Source organism: Gymnodraco acuticeps, unplaced genomic scaffold (genome assembly GCF_902827175.1).
Source record: "Gymnodraco acuticeps unplaced genomic scaffold, fGymAcu1.1, whole genome shotgun sequence".
In the NCBI taxonomy this organism is placed as follows: domain Eukaryota; kingdom Metazoa; phylum Chordata; class Actinopteri; order Perciformes; family Bathydraconidae; genus Gymnodraco; species Gymnodraco acuticeps.
In genome coordinates this window covers 12,555-31,501 of record NW_022991485.1, presented here as the reverse complement: position 1 = coordinate 31,501, position 18,947 = coordinate 12,555, and the positions used below count along the sequence as shown (strand labels likewise).

Here is an 18,947-nt window from a genome sequence, read left to right as displayed (position 1 = left end):
GATTATTTGTTCTTTAGGTCTGGCTGATTGTTCTGTGTTTGTATGTTCAAATGTGCACGTTTAATAAATGCATGTTACTCTATAGGTTCTCCTTTTTACATATAGAATTAGGGCTGCTCAATTAATCGTATTTTAATCGCGATTACGATTATGGCTTGCAACGATTACGAAAACAACGTAATCGAAATAAAACGATTATTTTTTATTATTATTTTTATTTATTTTTTGGTTTTTCAGTTGAGTTAAACTTAAAGTTCAGGGTAATCAACTGTTAAAAACATACTGTTAAAAACGTTCTCCAATAAATGGATGTTTTCAAAGTCATTTAATAATCGCAATTCGCGGATACAAGCGGTCGAGATGGGTTTTCTCCGCAGGGTGGCTGGTGTCTCCCTTAGGGATAAGGTGAGAAGTTCGGTCATCAGGGAGGGACTCGGAGTTGAGCCGCTCCTCCTTCGCGTCGAAAGGAGCCAGTTGAGGTGGTTCGGGCACCTAGTTAGGATGCCACCTGGGCGCCTCCCTAGTGAGGTGTTCCAGGCACGTCCAGCTGGGAAGAGACCAAGGAGTAGACCTAGGACCAGGTGGAGGGATTATATCTCTTCGCTGGCCTGGGAGCGCCTTGGGATCCCCCAGTCAGAGCTGGTTGATGTCGCCAGGGAAAATAAAGTTTGGGGCTCTCTGCTGGAACTGCTACCCCCGCGACCCGACCACGGATAAGCGGGAGAAGATGGATGGATAATCGCAATTACAATTATTGACCCAAATAATCGAGATTATGATTTTTCCCATAATCGAGCAGCCCTATATAGAATTACAGCTTTTGGACATTTTAACTCACCGTATTACATAGGTGCGGAACGGTATGATGTGCTGCATGACCGCAGGAATGTGCAACCATATTCGGATCTGTGAGCAAACACAAAGAGTATTTAACATCAAACTCACATGAAAACATATCAGACAAACTGCAGTGGGAGTCTTTATAACCACTGGTATCTCTGTTCCTAGTTTATAGGGAACATCTCGGGTTCATTAATTACAGAATACAAATAATGAACATCAATGAGGGTAGGTTAAATATAGGAAACACTTGTCAGTATACTGCAATACTGTACAACAGAACATACAATCAGGACCTAATCACAACAAAAAAGCTAAGTAATAATACCTTTCGTTAAAGGAGAATTTATTTCATAACTGATATCAGAGTGCATTATATTTCAAACTGTGTTCTTAATACATTTGCAAAAACATTCCTTATTAAATCTTATCTCTATCTTTCATTCAGTTAAGAGTTATTGACTTTAACGTGCTACTTCAAATCCTTTTTTTAGATGTGTGCATATGTATAAATGTGTCTGTTGATTGTGTATATATAGGATATACATATTTGTATTTATATTTGTGATTGTAGGAAACGGTATTTCGATCTCTCTGTCTGTACACACACACACTGAAAGATTGACAATAAAGTGGGTGTGTGTGCGTGTGCGTGTGCGTGTGTGTGTGCGTGTGCGCGCTCACATTGGAGACGATGGTGATGAAGGCGTGTGCGATGGGGAAGGGGAGACTCTCCGGGGTCCCCGACTCAAAGCACTCCTTCATCAGCGAGAGGCCGTGCTTCCCACAGAACAGACAGACGTATCGCAGCAGGTGCAGAGGAACCTCCACGTCCTGTCAACAAAGAGAGAGAGAGACAACGTCAGATACATCCCAGAAAGGCCTGACGCATGACTCAAGCTTTTCCACTTTACTTTCCAGAAGGTGAACTTGCTGAGTCGTGCTTACAGTCAAATGTTAAGTGTTTTTGCAGCAGGAAACACAAAAGTAGTAGTTTGAAATGGCCTTCTCCTTTAACCATCTTGTTGTTGAAAGCGTAAGAAAATGATAATTATCGTGGTGGCATGCTTTTCTATGTTTCGATGTTACAACAATCATGTCAACATCCACTCTGAACTCCAGTGGAAAATGCATTATGTGCTGCGTTATAAGAGCTGCTGCACTTCTGGATTCAACAAGTTAAGTGTGTTGGAAAGTGTCGTTTCTTATTTTGGTGTACTTCATATTAAACTTGTTTTGACTTGATTGAATCTCTGCTCTACATGTGATAGTTGAAATTGTATGAATATAAAAACTACTGTTGTTAAATGTTGTGTATAGTTACTTCTGGTCAGTCAAATCAGTGAAAGATGGTAGATATGTGAGCAGTAGAAAAGTAAAGGGGAGAAAGAGCCTTAATTATAGTGCTGGCTTGGCGTTTCTATGTTTAGACGTTTCAACGCTCGTTCTAAAAGCTTGCAGGACTTTAGAGTTGAATTGAAAATCATGTCAACAACAATTCTGAACTCTACTGCCAAATGGTTGTATAAGAGTTGTTACGAGAGCTGCTGCATTTCTGGAGCAAACAGAGGGGAGTGTTGGTGGTGTAGTCATGTTTATTTTGGTGTTCTTAAAACAATAAATCATTACCTTTTTTTGACTGAATTTCCACACGGCAATAGACTGTTGTAGTATAAAGTAGAAATACAAGTATTGGTTGTATGTTGTGTATTACAGTCGTATTTTTGGCCTGTAAAAAGTGTCTACATACACAAGCAGTAGAAAACATGATGAGCCTTAATTATAGTGCTGGAAAGGTTTTCTTTATTTAGATGTCTCAACACTTAGTCTGCTTTAGGCAGTCAATTATACGTGATGTGAATATAATATCATGTCGACAACAACTGTGAGCAAAAGGCAATGACATTTGGACAGTCGAGCAAATGTTAGTGCACTAAACAATATATCATGAACTTGTTTTGCCTTGATTGAAAGCAAGTATAAACACAGGAATTAGTTTGATGTTGTTTGTCTGTTGTTATGAACAATAAAACAAGTGAAAACTGGAATGTTTTTTCCTGGTCCTTTTTCATACAGCCTGTTCTGAAATGATACATCCCGTGAGTTTAATGAAAGCTTTATTACGAGGGGAAGGTAAGGCAGATTATCCGGGGACACGTTACTGCTCTCTGAGGGACATGGACTTCATCTGCAGGAAACGGCTCCGTGTTCTCCCAGTAGAAAACCCCTACGCCTCATTTACAAACTGCAGTACCCACATGAGCTCGTTAAAACACACTTTGAGAGGAATGCATTCCTTTCCTAAACATTGTTATTGAACTGATCCTGATCTCTTAATCTCAGAGAACAAAGAGCAGCATCAGGAGGAAAGACTGAAAGCCCATAACTGTGGGGGTTATGATGAGGCTCTGTAATAAAGTGGGCGTCCGTTTGGCAAAACAAGCACAGGCAGGAAATGAGGACAATACTTTTATAAACACACAACTGTACTCAAAACACTGCATTCATCTCAAACTGTGACATCAGGCTTTCTGCCTCTGTGGGTCAAACTGTAGTATTTATTTGGAGTCATTAATTGCTAGACACACTTATTTTTACCATAAGGCATAACTTTTGTTCATATATTTTTATTTATAGGTCTATTTGTGGGATAGCAAACAGTGATATTGATAATAAGTAATTAACTACTTTCCTCACTTACTGTACTCAAGTACAATTTTGAGGTTCTTAACTTGAATATTTCCATTTTCTACGATCTAAATATCCGTGAAATACTTTTTTTACTATTACATTTATTCAATTCAGATTAAGAGTAGAAGATATTATCAATGAATACATCATGATATGTCAGAAGTCTTTATACATCTTGTAATTTACCCTCAGGTCAATTAAAGCCTTCACCCTAAAACGATGAATGCACTATTATATACAGTATATTACAAAATATATCGTATAAACTATATTCTGAAATGGGTCATTTTGATGTTAACACTTTTGTGTCAACATCAAAATGTTACTTTTACTTAAAAAATGATTTTAAACACAAACATTTTACCAGATATATTGAGACTTTAAATAAGCTTTATGGGATGTGCATATATTATATCATGCATCTGTGACCCTACAATGCTTTAGACCAGGGGTGGGGAACCTCCGGCCTCAGGGCCATATACGGTCCGCGAGGTCATTTATAAAAACACACGCAAAAAAATAAAATAATTACCTGCAATAAAAAAATAAAATAAATCTAGAGCGCAATAGAATTAAACAATTCTTTCTTGAACACAACACGAGCGTAACGTGTCATCACGTGGTATATGTCACGTCACGTCTTCAATCTTAAACGAGACCGTTACGGCCCGTCCACACAGCGGCGTGCGTTGACGCTTGCCGGCGGGCGTGTCTGACACTCGACCAACAACCAATCACATGAATCTCCCGCCCCTGACACACAAGCAGCAGGTTTGATTGGCTAGAGCTTGTACTGGCATATGATTCGATTGGCTGACGCTTCTGCCGAGGCGTCAAAAGTTGAACATTGCTCAACTTTTGCAGCGAGCCACGCCAACAACGGTCCGCGTCGCTTCCCACGATGCAGTTCGGCTAAAAGTGACGTCACCCCATTCAAAGTGAATGGGCAGAAGCGTTGGAAGCTTCAACGCACGCCGCTGTGTGGACGGGCCGTCAGTGTCACTGTCATTGATAGCAGCGAACTTAATATGGCGAGTATTAAAAAGAGAACGGTGGATGCAGAATGTCGGACTCTCCAGGAGGAGTGGTCGAACGATTGTGTTCACCTGGTTTTGTTTTGATAGTTTCTGTTGTGTTCACTCATTCCAGTGTTCCTCAGTTTGTTGCATTTAAGTTTTTATTACATTCCTGGAAGGTTTGTTAACAAGTTTTTCTGCATGTTTTTTTTTGCATTTCCAGGTTGATCGAGTATTCGCTGGACCTTCAGAACCTGAACTTCACCGCCACCAGGACAGTGAGGGTGCTGCGGCCTCTCAGAGCCGTCAACAGAGTGCCAAGTAAATCACAACGCAAAGGATTTCCTGTCACTAAACTATATTAAATGTTGGGAACACTTTATATTAACGTACATATATTCACCATCAACTAGTTGTTCATTAACATGCATATTGACATGTTGCTCGCCTGTCCTCTGTTGTACTGAAAATGAAAATAAATAAATAAATACATTTAATTTATATAGCGCTTCTCATCTGCCAAGACAAATCTCGAAGTGCTTCACAACAAGGGATACTGATACACTTTGAGAGATTAAACAAATAATTGTAATAATAATAAGAAATCAAGTCGGAGATAGCGATAAAAATGGCAATACTCCAGGTGTACCATGCTCAAAGTTTATTGGAAGGCCTGCCGAAAGAAGAGGGTCTTAAGGCCGGTTTTGAAGACCTCGGTGGAAGGGGCAGATCTCAGCTGATCTGGGAGGGAGTTCCAGAGGCGCGGGGCAAGTGAGCAGAAGGCTCGGTCCCCCATTGTTCGGAAAAGAATATATCTGTACTGCAGTATTGTTACTTTGATTTAAGTAAAAGATTTGAGTATTTTTCCTCCACTGCTGATTTGACGTTGGTCCACACCCAAATCAAATGAAGCCTTCGATGCACAGTAACTGATGGACAGAAACATGTCAGGCTGTCGTTGTTTTATTGTGAAGCTGCTCCCCTTGTTAGAGAACATCCCATCTGGAGCCACTCAGTCCAGTAATATTAATAAAGAAATCTGATTCCACGGGATAAAATGAATCCAGATGGCCCCTAACAACGAAGCGATCGCAGCAACGTGAAACCTCACGAAACAAAACGTTTATATTTAGAGAGTGAGCCGCTGGGGATCATGTGTCTGAGGTCAGATCTGAGATACCCTCTGAGGTCAGGAGACAATATTAACTACAGCAGAAAACACTAAAGTTTGAGTCTGTGGTGTAAAAATATACGTGAGATATGTTGCAAAATATTACCGATTATTGCATCTTCAGCTGGGCGCGGCGGGTCTGTGACGTTGAGTATAGGAGGTAAGAGAAACTCAACGGTTGTGTCTCTTGTTAATGTTTAAATCGGATTAAACATTGATTATTTTCTGCTCTTATGTAAGCCACTTTTCCTACTTTCCAGCGTGCCGTAGTATTTAAATAGTATTTATCCAAAGCCCAAGAAGAAACATCAACAGCTAACGAAATAAACATGTCAGTTAGAAAAAGTCCCCGGACAGGAACATGCATAGCAACAGTAACTTATTGTCTAGTATAGCACAATAGTAACTAACAAATTATGTAATCACGTTACTTTTCTTAGTACTTGCTGTCCTGGCTCCAAGATGGTGGAATGAGCTCCCCATTGACATCAGGACAGCAGATAGCTTACACACCTTCCGGCGCAAACTGAAAACTCATCTCTTTCGACTCCACTTCGAGCGTTAGAACTATTAACGAAGCACTTTTATACTAATAAAGGACTGGCTTATCTAAAGCCAGTTGAGTAGCACTTGAAATGTTTGGCTCTATGAAACCTGATGTACTTATATGATTCTGTTTTCTTCAAGGTTGTGTCTTCCTGGTCGAATGTACTTATTGTAAGTCGCTTTGGATAAAAGCGTCAGCTAAATGCAATGTAATGCAATAGTTTTTTTTAAATGTCATTTGTTTTTATTTTGTCTAACATTGAGATCAAAATGATGCATTAAGGAAGATATTGAACTTACTATTCATCGCTGAACACAAATGATACTGGATTCTAATGACAAGTTATTTAGAAAGTAAACAAACCATACTACAAACTAGAGCTGCTCAATTAATCGTATTTTAATCGCAATGACGATTTTGGCTTGCAACGATTATGAAAACAACATAATGGAAATAAAACGATTATTTATTTTTTAGCTGAATTATACTTAAAGTTCAGGGTAATCAACTGTTAAAACATACTGTTCACGTTTTTCACAAGTAAATGGATAATCGTTTTTAATAATCGTGATATCAATTATTGGCCCAAATAATCGAGAATATGATTTTTGCCATAATCGAGCAGCTCTACTACAAACCACTATACTCTGTGTTACTGCACCTTTACCATCCACGTTTATCCATGGGAGACTTTGTACAATTCATTGTGACCTCACCTACATTTTGAGTGTATTTATTGGAAAACTCCCAATAGAGTATTTTATAAATGACGTTGTTCACATGCAGCTGCTTTAAGTTGGAATATACAGTTGTTATTTTGAGTTCATTTAACGCAAATATTGTTTCGAGATACGATCTTGTCTCCCTGTCCACAAACTGCTGCTGAGTCGGGATGACTTTCAGATATTTCTTAAAACAAATGACAGGAGGTGACTCAGTTAAAACCGGTGTTACTAACATTAAAGGTATTTCCCTTCACTGTGGAAAGCCGATGATGAAGCACTTTATTCCTGTGTCCTGTTAATCTGCCCTTACGCCTGTACAAACCTGCTGTAATGAATCCCCCCAGCATGGTGACCTCACAGAAATCAAAACTAAAGTGTGAAAGGAGCAAAAGTCCCAATAAACCCCAAGTCTTCTCAGCCGGTCATGTGACACCGTTTGGGAACCCTAATGTCTCTTAAAGCGTCTCCCAGCATGCACCAGGGCATCTAGTTGTTCATCATCACTGGTACTCCCCCTGCTCTGGATGAAGCACAGCTGTCTAAAAATAACCACCCAAACAATAGGACGGATTCCCCCTTTAAGCGTTACGCAGACAATGGTTTCAGAAGCAGCCTATAGTGATCAAGGCGTTGGGAGTTTCAAATCAAATGACAAAGGAAGTCTGTTTTTTATAGCAGAGGGGGTATTTTGAGGGGTCTTTTCCTGCTGTAGGTGCCGGTTGATTGACAGTGTTTAGGGTGTAACAATACACTTAAATATCTTACGTTCATGTCGCAGAAGGAGCCCAGGATGTTGCTTTCATGAGCAGATATGTCCTGAAGGAAAGAAACAGACAGTGAGATCAAAGATATGAGTTATCCTCAAGAAGGTTCATTCGTTTAAAGCGCAGTTCTGTTCATGAGGTTTATCAATTACTGTTATTATCCAGTCACAGTCATCAGAAAAGTTTACTGTGGTTGAATTGTGATTTTGATTTTCTTGTTACTGTCTTGCCGGACCCCTTTTGAAAAGGAGATGGTTCTTCTCAAGGGGTTTATCCTAAATGTATACAATTCAGTTCATATCTGTGCACTTCAGGCTGTACCTTGCAGGCGTAGTGGGGGGTGTGTGTGTGTGTGTGTGTGTGTGTGTGTGTGTGTGTGTGTGTGTGTGTGTGTGTGTGTGTGTGTGTGTGTGTGTGATAGGGACTCCTCCTCACCTCTATAGTGGGGTGTGTGTTTTGTGTGCGCGCGCGTGTGTGTGTGTGTGTTAGGGACTCCTCCTCACCTCTATAGTGGGGTGTGTGTTTTGTGTGTGTGTGTGTGTGATAGGGACTCCTCCTCACCTCTATAGTGGTGTGTGTGTGTGTGTGTGTGTGTGTGTGTGTGTGTGTGTGTGTGTGTGTGATAGGGACTCCTCCTCACCTCTATAGTGGGGTGTGTGTTTTGTGTGTGCGTGTGTGTGTGTGTGCGATAGGGACTCCTCCTCACCTCTATAGTGGGGGGTGTGTGTGTGTGTGTGTGTGTGTGTGTGTGTGTGTGATAGGGACTCCTCCTCACCTCTATAGTGGGGTGAGTGTGAGTGTGTGTGTGAGTGTGTGTGTGATAGGGACTCCTCCTCACCTCTATTGTGTGTGTGTGTGTGTGTGTGTGTGTGTGTGTGTGTGTGTGTGTGTGTGTGTGTGTGTGTGTGTGTGTGATAGGGACTCCTCCTCACCTCTATAGTGGTGTGTGTGTGTGTGTGTGTGTGTGTGTGTGTGTGATAGGGACTCCTCCTCACCTCTATAGTGGGGTGTGTGTTTTGTGTGTGTGTGTGTGTGTGTGTGTGTGTGTGATAGGGACTCCTCCTCACCTCTATAGTGGGGTGTGTGTTGTGTTTGTAGGCGGTGTAGAGGGGGAACTGGATTTGGAAGATCTTGGCGGCACACAGCAGCAGTTTCTCCCTCTCCTCTGTGCTCCAGGAGCTGAATGGATCCTGGATATCACTGCTGCTGCTGCCTCCGGCTCCTCCATCAGCTCCTTCTTCACCTCCTCCTCCAGCTCCTCCAGCTCCTCCATCAGCTCCATCAGCTCCCCCAGCACCACTGCCACTCTCCCCAGGCCCCAGTGCTTCCATCTGGGCTTCACTCGGCTGGCTGGGCCCCTGACCCTGGATCTTATTCTGATTCTGGTCAGATGTTTCGGCGTCTTCTTCTGCAGAGTCTCTCTCCACGTTCACAGGTTCATCTTCACCCGGTGAGGAGGGCTGAGGGAGGGGTCCGGGTGCAGCCTCGCTCCATTCAGACCCCCCCTCCGCCCCACACAGGCCTCCTTTATGTGTTTGATCCTGGACGCAGCAGAGGCGGTCTCTCAGGCTGCTGATCTGAGCGATGACCAGGTTGATGAGGGCGTACACCAGCTGGTTGAACACCTCCAGGTGCTTGTACTCCTTGAAGCAGCAGAGGCATTGTCTGAGGACAACACAGAGACACAGGAGGCGTTAAACATGACACATGACAGAGGGGACACATGTTGATGTAGAAGAGACATGAAGAAGAGGGGACACATGTTGATGTAGAAGAGACATGAAGAAGAGGGGACACATGTTGATGTAGGAGAGACATGAAGAAGAGGGGACACATGTTGATGTAGAAGAGACATGAAGAAGAGGGGACACATGTTGATGTAGAAGAGACATGAAGAAGAGGGGACACGTGTTGATGTAGAAGAGACATGAAGAAGAGGGGACACATGTTGATGTAGGAGAGACATGAAGAAGAGGGGACACATGTTGATGTAGGAGAGACATGAAGAAGAGGGGACACATGTTGATGTAGAAGAGACATGAAGAAGAGGGGACACATGTTGATGTAGAAGAGACATGAAGAAGAGGGGACACGTGTTGATGTAGAAGAGACATGAAGAAGAGGGGACACATGTTGATGTAGGAGAGACATGAAGAAGAGGGGACACATGTTGATGTAGAAGAGACATGAAGAAGAGGGGACACATGTTGATGTAGGAGAGACATGAAGAAGAGGGGACACATGTTGATGTAGAAGATACATGAAGAAGAGGATTTTGTGTTGTCTGAGATGTCACTGACCTCTGTGTCCAGGAGCTGATGTAGCCCAACACTCGCAGGGCATGTTCCTTCTTTAGCTGGAAGCCTCCTTCACTGCCGTCTGCATCCGATACTGAGGAGAGAGAAATATCTGTCAAGGAGCAGCTGGATACATCATACGTTGACTCGAATTCAAACCTAATGTATCTTCTTCCAAGTAACCCGTTTCTTTCACTTGAGATGTATTGAGATTAGTTTAATAACAGAAGAACAACAAACAATGTCTGGATGAATCAAAAAGGACACAACTTCAAGTAGTATGTCCAATTGGTTTCCATGATGTGCTTGATATCGTTACATATACTGAAACGAGTAGAATAATTATTATCACATGTTTATTCTCAAATCCTGCCCATCCGATAAACCTTAATCAGATTGGCTTCGGTCTAAAGTTCCTCTTATTGTATTCCTCTACAAAGGTCCACATCAGTCACGCCCACTTTAGAGGTTTCAGGTGTCTCCGCTGAATCGCTGACCTCAATTAGACGCCAAGGACACCAAAAACTGCAACAATAAAACTCCATCAGCCATCTCAAGCGTTCATTCAACGTTCCTCGTCACTGAAACTGAACCCTTTCAGCTCCACCTGTGAACAGAAGCTCCTCTGAGGCCGCAGAACAGAAGCTGGGACTCTCTGGGAAATTGGCCGGGAGATTTGGCCGTTTTCCTGCAGCCTTTAAAGATGATGTTGTCTGGGAACACGCACACAGGTGCCAGCATTACATCCAGTTAATGGCTGCATCTCAGAGTGGATATAAAGAGGGGGAGGACACCTGCACTGTGACTGCAACGCTCAGCCAGACTGGAGGCGTTTCAACATGGACGCTGCAGCTGGGACACCATAAGTACAGTTCAGATGAAATGTGTTTGTGAGTGAGAAACATCGTACGCTCTCAATATGTGGAAAGGGATGCTCTTTGATAGAGGCAACTCTGCTCTTCGGTGTTTCCCACTTTAAGGAGAACAGCAGAGATAAAGGGCTTTGTAATATTTCCACAGCAACTGGATTTTGTAATTAGATTTTCTGGATTAGGGATCTCTGGCACAACAACCCACCTCTGAGGGGCATTGAGAAGGGGACATTTTAACCCTTTCAGTATAAGAACAACGCTATTGTCAGACTGACGGCAACGCAAGCCAATCAACAGCCAGGACATCAACCAAAATGCAACCTACATAACATGCTATACAGACGTGTTGGCATCTCAATGTCCTTTATTTAACCAGGCAAAAGACTCATTGAGATTCAAATCTGTTTTCCAAGAGTGACCTGGCCAAGAAGGGACGAAGTTCCAACAGATAAAACACAGGCAGACAAATACAGCTGTAAAACACAGATAAAACGGCACATTAGCCAGTCAATATGCGAAGTAAAACAAACTATTAAAAATCATTCAAAACTGGCAACATTTAAAATCTCAAGGTTGTTTTGCTATAAACACTTCATCTGTGCAGTAAACAAAACTCCCACAGCAACGTTAACATCATCTCAGACACATTTTAAAACTCACTTTTAGATTCCATTTCACGCTTATAGGCTAAGAAGCCGAATGTATTATCTTATTTGACATAACCTTGAAAGACGCACATCTTTCAAAATGCATTTTGTCAAATTAAAGCGGCCCTATTATCCTTTTTTGGGTTTTCTCTTTCTTGTCCGAAACCTATATTTAAAAACTATATTTATTTTCAATTGTCATAAATTACCTCACCAGAGTAATGGGGACACTCGTTCGACAATGAACATATCAGTCTTGATCATCGGGTACCAATTATTAACAACAAAGTGCCAAAAATGGTGAAGTTTAAGTAACGTTTTTGTTTAAGTGTGTTTAAATGCAACAATCTCTATAATAAGACATGCAGATGTGATTCTGCAGGATGCTACGTACAATAAAGTGTCTGGTCGACACAAGTAGGTCAGGTGTGTCTGCTGCTGCAAAATAAATTCAACTTCTTGAAAAGGTTCATCAGAATCTCTCGTCTGCTAGGGGTGCATGGTATGGATTTAGTTTTTCTATAAATACAGATTACCGATAATCAGCTTCTCACGGTCGACAGCGATAACATAACCGCTCATTTAACATTTTAAAAAAAATCGTTTTAATTGAATTCAGTCACAAAAGTATTATGATTTTCCCAATGATACATCTTTTCCTTTTTTGTCTTGTCTTTCAAACACGCCACAGATATTCAATGCGCACACAGAGAACAGGAAACAAGCAAATCCTTGCATTTGTTTTAGAGTGTGTCCCGGCCCTGAGGCAGGCTGTAAAAGAGGCTCTTACAAAACACACACACACTCATGCTGCGGCAGCAAATCGGAGGTCAGAGGTCGCCTGCACACCCAACACATGGAGCTGCCAGTCTTGTAGACAGAGCTGTCACAGCTGACAGCCCCCCACTGCTAACCCCCCCCCAAAAAATCCCCAAATCACCAGCTAGTATGAGAGAAGCTGTAAAACCCAACAGGTTTTAAACCTTTTAAACATTTTAAAAACGCACACGAGGCAGATTTCTTCTTCTGAGTTAGAATGAAAGCACAGAATACTCAACAAGTGTTGGACCAAGCTTTCTAAATGCTGAAAGTTGTTGTAAACTAAATCTCTTTAGTGCAGTGAGGTGAAACAGTTTGTTCAGTGTCAGAGACAACGTTAACCTTTATCACATCGGATCCTCAAACACGAGAGTCTGAAAACACAAGAGTTCCACGAAAAGAACTCACTCATACTTCAATCTGTTTACATTTACATAACTATGACAATCAATCAATCAATGTTTATTTATATGGCCCAATATCACATCTGTCTCAGTGACTTCACAGCGTGTACAGAATATCAGTATGACAATACGACACCCTCTGTCCTCAGACCCTCTGTCCTCAGACCCTCTGTCCTCAGACCCTCTGTCCTCAGACCCTCTGTCCTCAGACCCTCTGTCCTCAGACCCTCTGTCCTCAGACCCTCTGTCCTCAGACCCTCACATCGTACAAGGAAACACTTCCATGATGTCGTTTGTAGGACTTGGTGATAATAAGCCAATCTCTTTTTGTACTTACTCAAATATATTTAAAACACTAAGTTTCAAAGCTGAGTACTGAATTGGAGCTTTAAATGCATTTGAACATTTTCACTCTGGATGAAATGTTCATGATTTTTAAACACATTTTGACCAGTTTCTAAACTATATTTGATGTGAAAAGACACATAAGATTGTGTGTCTTGTTACTTGAGTTCAAAGGGCACTGTGTCAGCAAAGTGCACCTCAAACTTCTTACAACATATTCCTTCATGTATCCGTTTACAATACATATATTGCTTTTATGTTAAAGGTTGGGCTTGATATTGAACCAAAACACATACGAAGTGTATCCAAAACACTGAGTATCTAAAAGGTGGCAAAAAGGGTAAGATTGTATTTTACTCTTGATCAAAAAGTTCCTACATTGATATGATGTTTACATTTCTCTACTGATATAAATATTGTTTGGTATTACATATCAGGTAAGGTATTGAACGGTTAAATGAATTCTAAACTCTAATGCTGAAATGTGAAAACTGTGTTGTCTCACTTCAGGATACAAAGCAATTCAGTCGCCAAGACAACCTGCATTTCGTCCACACAATGACCTGTGGCATGCAGGTGAAAATGTAATCCAATGTTTGACCTTCTATCACCAAGCAACACATCCTCTGTGATAAACATTAACTGGACAACCCGATGTGAGGTTTGCAAAAAAGTAGGGATGCTCCGATCGACAATTTCGGGGCCGATCGCCGGAATCAGTATCGGCCGATACCGATCGCCGATCCGATCGAGTGGGCGGGGCCTAAATGGAAGATTTAACATCACTTTAAATCTTCCATTTAAAGTGATGTTTAAACTCAGTTAATGCTCATTCACTGGAGCTTCCACAAACAACAATCAACTTCATTATTACATTCAAATGATGTACATTATTCAAGTTTACATTCACTTTGGATAATAACACGGGAGAAATGAGCGGAAGCCTCTTTTCCTCTCTCCCTCTCCCTCTCTCCTGACAGCCTGTCAGTATCTCATGCAGCTCACTGATCCAGTGAAGAATACATATATTTATAATAACTAGTTTAGTTCCAGAGGTAGATCAAATAGCTAAGTAGGTCTAACTCTTGTGTGTTTCGCTCCGCTCACCGGTCCGTCTCCGCGGGCGGAGCTGCAGGATTTCTGCTTCACGTTGCAAACCACTATTTTACTGTCTTTTTCGGACTCCTTGAAATACTGCCAGACCGGTGAAGCCATGTTGGCGAGCTTGTTTTGCCGCACAGAGAAAAGTGTCATGTATTTTACGTCATGCGATCGGCTCTCCTGATCGGCATGTTTAGAGAGCACCGATCGATCGGTAGAGAGTGAGTATCGGCCGATCTCGATCAGTGACCGATCGATCGGAGCATCCCTACAAAAAATATACACCATATTAGAGAACAGTCCTCTGGTCCCTATATTGTGTTGTATTGCCCACATTTCACAAAAACACAAGCTGTGACTGAACCGGTATTCACACTAACAGCTAAGTGACAGGTCAGGCAGCCAAACATCCAATACCAGATCAATCCTAATACGACAGCACAGTTATATTTAAGACAATAGTGTTTTCTAGCTTGGTGTCAAAGGTCTCTTTCCTTTTGACGATACACTAGAAAGCAGCTCCAAAATCAATGGTTTTCCTAGATTTCTATGAAAGGGCTGTCCTGCACAAAGCTCCGATGTCAACCCCATCTAACACCTGTGGGATGAACTAGAAAAACTGCAGCTATCATCAATGGCCGACATCGGGGATAACATATTCAGACCCACATGTCTGCCGGCTTTGGTGACCAACCCTCTCCATAAAGAAAGGAAAATGAATGACCTTAAATCGTTTTTTGATGGACTCCCGGACCAGAGAGCTGTCAAAAAGACAAATTGAAAGTGTGCGGGCCTTGGCAAAACAGACAACACTTGTATTAGATAATGATGTAATGTATTTCTGTCTAATTGTATAGTTTAGAAATGTTATAGCATTTAACTACACTGCGAATTTGAGACTCTGCTAAGAATGAAAACCAGATATCTGTCTGCATGTTAACGTTAAAGGTCAAACCCGGTTTAAGGCATGTCAGTAGAACCATGTCATGTGAGCATCTCCTCTAAGAACGCTTTTTAGGCTATTCTTGCAGAATAAGAGCAAAATCCCAGGACGTCTTAGGTCAAAAGTATTCAAAGATAGGAGTCTGTAATAGCAGCAAAATAATATCCAATAGCTTTAAGACGATATGTCTATAATCTAGTAGCACAGGTTGGGTGTCCACAGACTTAACCAATAGCTGTACAATAAGGATTCATCCATCACCATAACAGGTGGTCTCCACTCGTTCCCTCCATTAGTTTTGTTCTATACACTAATGTGCCGGATATAATGGAGTATCATTTGGTGATTGCATTAGTGAGCCCATGCTACTTTTGTTCCCAGTCCTGCACAGACCCCTGAAAGTGCAGCAAGGCCTGGTTAGCACGACTGGATTCATTGCTAACTTGTAGCTAGAGGGGCTATAAAGGTCAAACACAGGTTTAAGGCATGTCAGAAGAACCACATCATGTATGTTTACTCTTGTTGCAAAATCCCTGCACTTATAAACTCGTATAAAAAGTCTTAAACTATAGGAGGATGTGATAGCAGCAACATAATAACAATGGCTATACAAATACATGTTTAACAAGGAGCATAGGTGTCTTTTATGTTAGGTGTCGACTCGATTTGAACCATTAACTGTACAATAAGGATTCAATTCCTTTACAATAACAGGTGGCCAACAACTAATTATCTCAAGTAGATGTGTGTTGTATACACTCAGTCCCTAAATGCTCATTTCGATTGCTTGTCTTAAATACATTTGCTGGATAGTATTGGGGGTATTGCATTAGTCAGCCCATGCTACACTCAGGTGCATGATTGTCTGTTAAAGTGGAGGCTGCAGGAGGAGCTTTTCACATGACACACAATAGGCTACACACACACACACACACACACTTGCAGGAAAACGACAAATAAACCGTCAATCGCTGCACAGTAACAGATTTTCAAATAGTGCCATGACAGAAAAAAGCTTTTGTTCCAGATCTTGCACAGACCCCTGAAAGTGCAGCAAGGCCCGGTTAGCACGCCTGGACTAACGGCTAACTTGTAGCTATAAAGACAACCTTGTATTTACATTGGCATGCTTTAGTTGACCGTGTTTGTGAGGGGGCTTCGTTGCTAAATCAATTTAACCACCAAAACCAGCAATGAAGTGAAGCTGATGTGCACACGACATCGGCCTGAAAAACATATACAACCAAGGATTAACGATGTGCCAAAAATATGCGCCTCGTTGCAGCCATTAATTTTCTGGGCTAGCTTTTTCTGCCGTTAGCTTAGATTAATAATTCAGAGACTCGCCAAAAAAACACTCATGAAATTCAACACAGCATGTTCGTGTTAGGAATATTAACAAAGTGTGTGTGTGTGGAAAGTTAGCACGGCGTTTTTGAATTATTGTGAAGCATCTGTGAAACAATGGAGTGGACAGCTAGCAGACTGACCTGACAAACACATCAAACAAAGTCAGGCTTACTCGCTTTAGCTAAACTATGCTAACTCTGCTAACTTCCAAAAAAACCGTGCAAGCATAAATGTAGCAGCATTTAGCATGATTAAAAACACACTCATGTGCACTGTGTTCAACTGTGCTGAAGTATTATAAGTCATGGCTGTAATGTCACGTAAAAAAAAACATCGAGGTGATGTAATTTTGAGTCAATTTTTGGGCAGCTTAGTGTGAGTTTCTGAGTGTTTGACAGACAGGCCCCAAAACTGCCTATTTGTTAAGGGGGAAAATGGCATTCATATCAAAACCGAGACAGTCTGACACTAAGACACAACTGTCATCGAGTGCAGAACATGAAGATATATTTCAATTCCTTCCACTTGTCTTGTGGATGCACAGTCTGCATGTAAAGCCGAGTTATAAACACGAAAACACACAAAGTTATATTTAGCTAGCCAGCATGCTAACAGCAAGCTCCAGTGGACAGCGATGCTAACAGCAAGCAGCTAGCTCAGCATCGTCTGGTGTAAATAATAAAAATGATTTCTCTCACTTACTTTCATTTAAAACCTCCACCAGCTCGGCGCAGTTTTCACACATTGTTCATCAAGGGGAGAACCACTGAGTCACACCATTGCACTGGAAGCTGTTGTTGCTGGCTGGTTGTTTTTGGGGATAAAAAAAGGCCCAGTGGAGGGAGTGATTGGTGAAGGTTATCCCACTGAATGAGAGCAGGGGAAGGTGGAGAACGGGATTAGCATCCAAGCGACAGTTGATGTATACACCAAAAGTTAAAGAGACACTGAAAAGGTAGAAATCGAGTCAGTGTCCAATCTGAGCGTTACTTGAGAGAGTAGACACAGCAGCCATGATGAAAAGGGAGGGGAGGGAGGGGGCGACACACAGTGGAGATCGTTCGGGAGTTTCCGTGCTGTCTCCTTCGCCCGTTCGTGTTTCTTCGGAAGTCTCGCGATATCTTCCCAATGATGAAGCGCATCCATGATAGTACACAAATATGTAAGGCACATCTTTACGGAAAGCTTTATCTATACCTCTTAAATTCTTTTTTTTGTATATCTTTGTAGTAAATGTAAACTTCTACTGTTAACAAATTAAGGTTTAAGTCAATTTATTAAAAAAATATATTAACTTTTTTTTGGGGGGTGAATGTTATCCCACTGAATGAGAGCAGCACTGAATGAGAGCAGAGGAAGGTGGAGAACGGGAGTTGATGTTCACAACACTGAAAAGGTAGAATTTGAGTCAGTGTCCAATCTGAGAGTTACTTGAGAGACTAGACACAGCAGCCATGATGAAAAATTAGGAGGGGGGGGCGACACGACACACAGTGGAGATTGTTCGGGAGTTTCCGTGTTGTCTCCTTCACCCGTTCGTGTTTATTCGGAAGTCTCGCGATATCTTCCCAATGATGAAGCGAATCCATAAAATGTAGTCATTTACAAATCTTTAAGGCACCTATTTTCAGTCAACAACATTGAATGATGCAAATACAGTTTAGATTAATTAAAACTTTAAAAAATAAATAAGTAAAATAATGGGAAAAGTGTCTTGAATGATTTTCTTTATGTTAATAAAAGGTAAATACATATAAGCCACATTGTCTAACTCCCAAGGGCAACTGCGGTTTATTTATATATTTGTATCAATATTTTTACAAATCTTTATCTTATCAACTGTTTCTGTTAAAATCTAGGTTCAACTCAATCTTTTTTCAAAAGACTTTTGCAAAGTTTAATTTGGATCCCTTTCTCCTTACATTTTAAAATGTAAATTTGTTTGAGTCAAAGTCAACTTTATTGTCAATCTCAAAATATGTTTGTACAGACAGAAAGATCGAAATACTGTTTCCCACAGTCCCGAGGTATAAAAAACACACCTCAAGACCTCACTTTCATGCTTTCAAGTAATACATTCAGCTATATATTAAGGCAGTAACTTTAGCAAAGAGAGCTACTATAACTGAGACGGTGCTCAGTTTAATACTATTACTTTTATTATTTATGTTAACCCCCGGCATTTTAAAAGTTACTTATATTTAATAAATCGTATTTATCCCATCACTTATTATGATATACATTTTTCAATGTATCTGTATGATTAGGTATATGTATTACTGGTCATTTGTATGATTGTAATGTTTGAATGTTGGATTTAAAATAAAAACTAAATAAATAGGATAAAATACAAACAAATTAGGAACTGAGTTGGCATTCTGTGAATTTAAACTGAAGACCCATTATTATGTTTTT

At 41.1% G+C, this 18,947-nt stretch overlaps 1 protein-coding gene across 1 annotated transcript; it reads right to left on the bottom strand.

The window, feature by feature from the left end:
* Positions 1-838: 838 nt before the first annotated feature.
* Positions 839-17,570, bottom strand: LOC117533089 (ubiquitin carboxyl-terminal hydrolase 34-like; the record flags this gene model as incomplete). Its single annotated transcript, XM_034196721.1, is given in 6 exon segments — positions 839-906; positions 1,525-1,674; positions 7,756-7,806; positions 8,822-9,419; positions 10,055-10,145; positions 17,235-17,570. Coding segments are annotated over 6 exon segments (1,001 nt in total), but the record flags the coding sequence as incomplete, so codon positions are not given.
* Between the last annotated feature and the right edge of the window lie 1,377 nt (positions 17,571-18,947).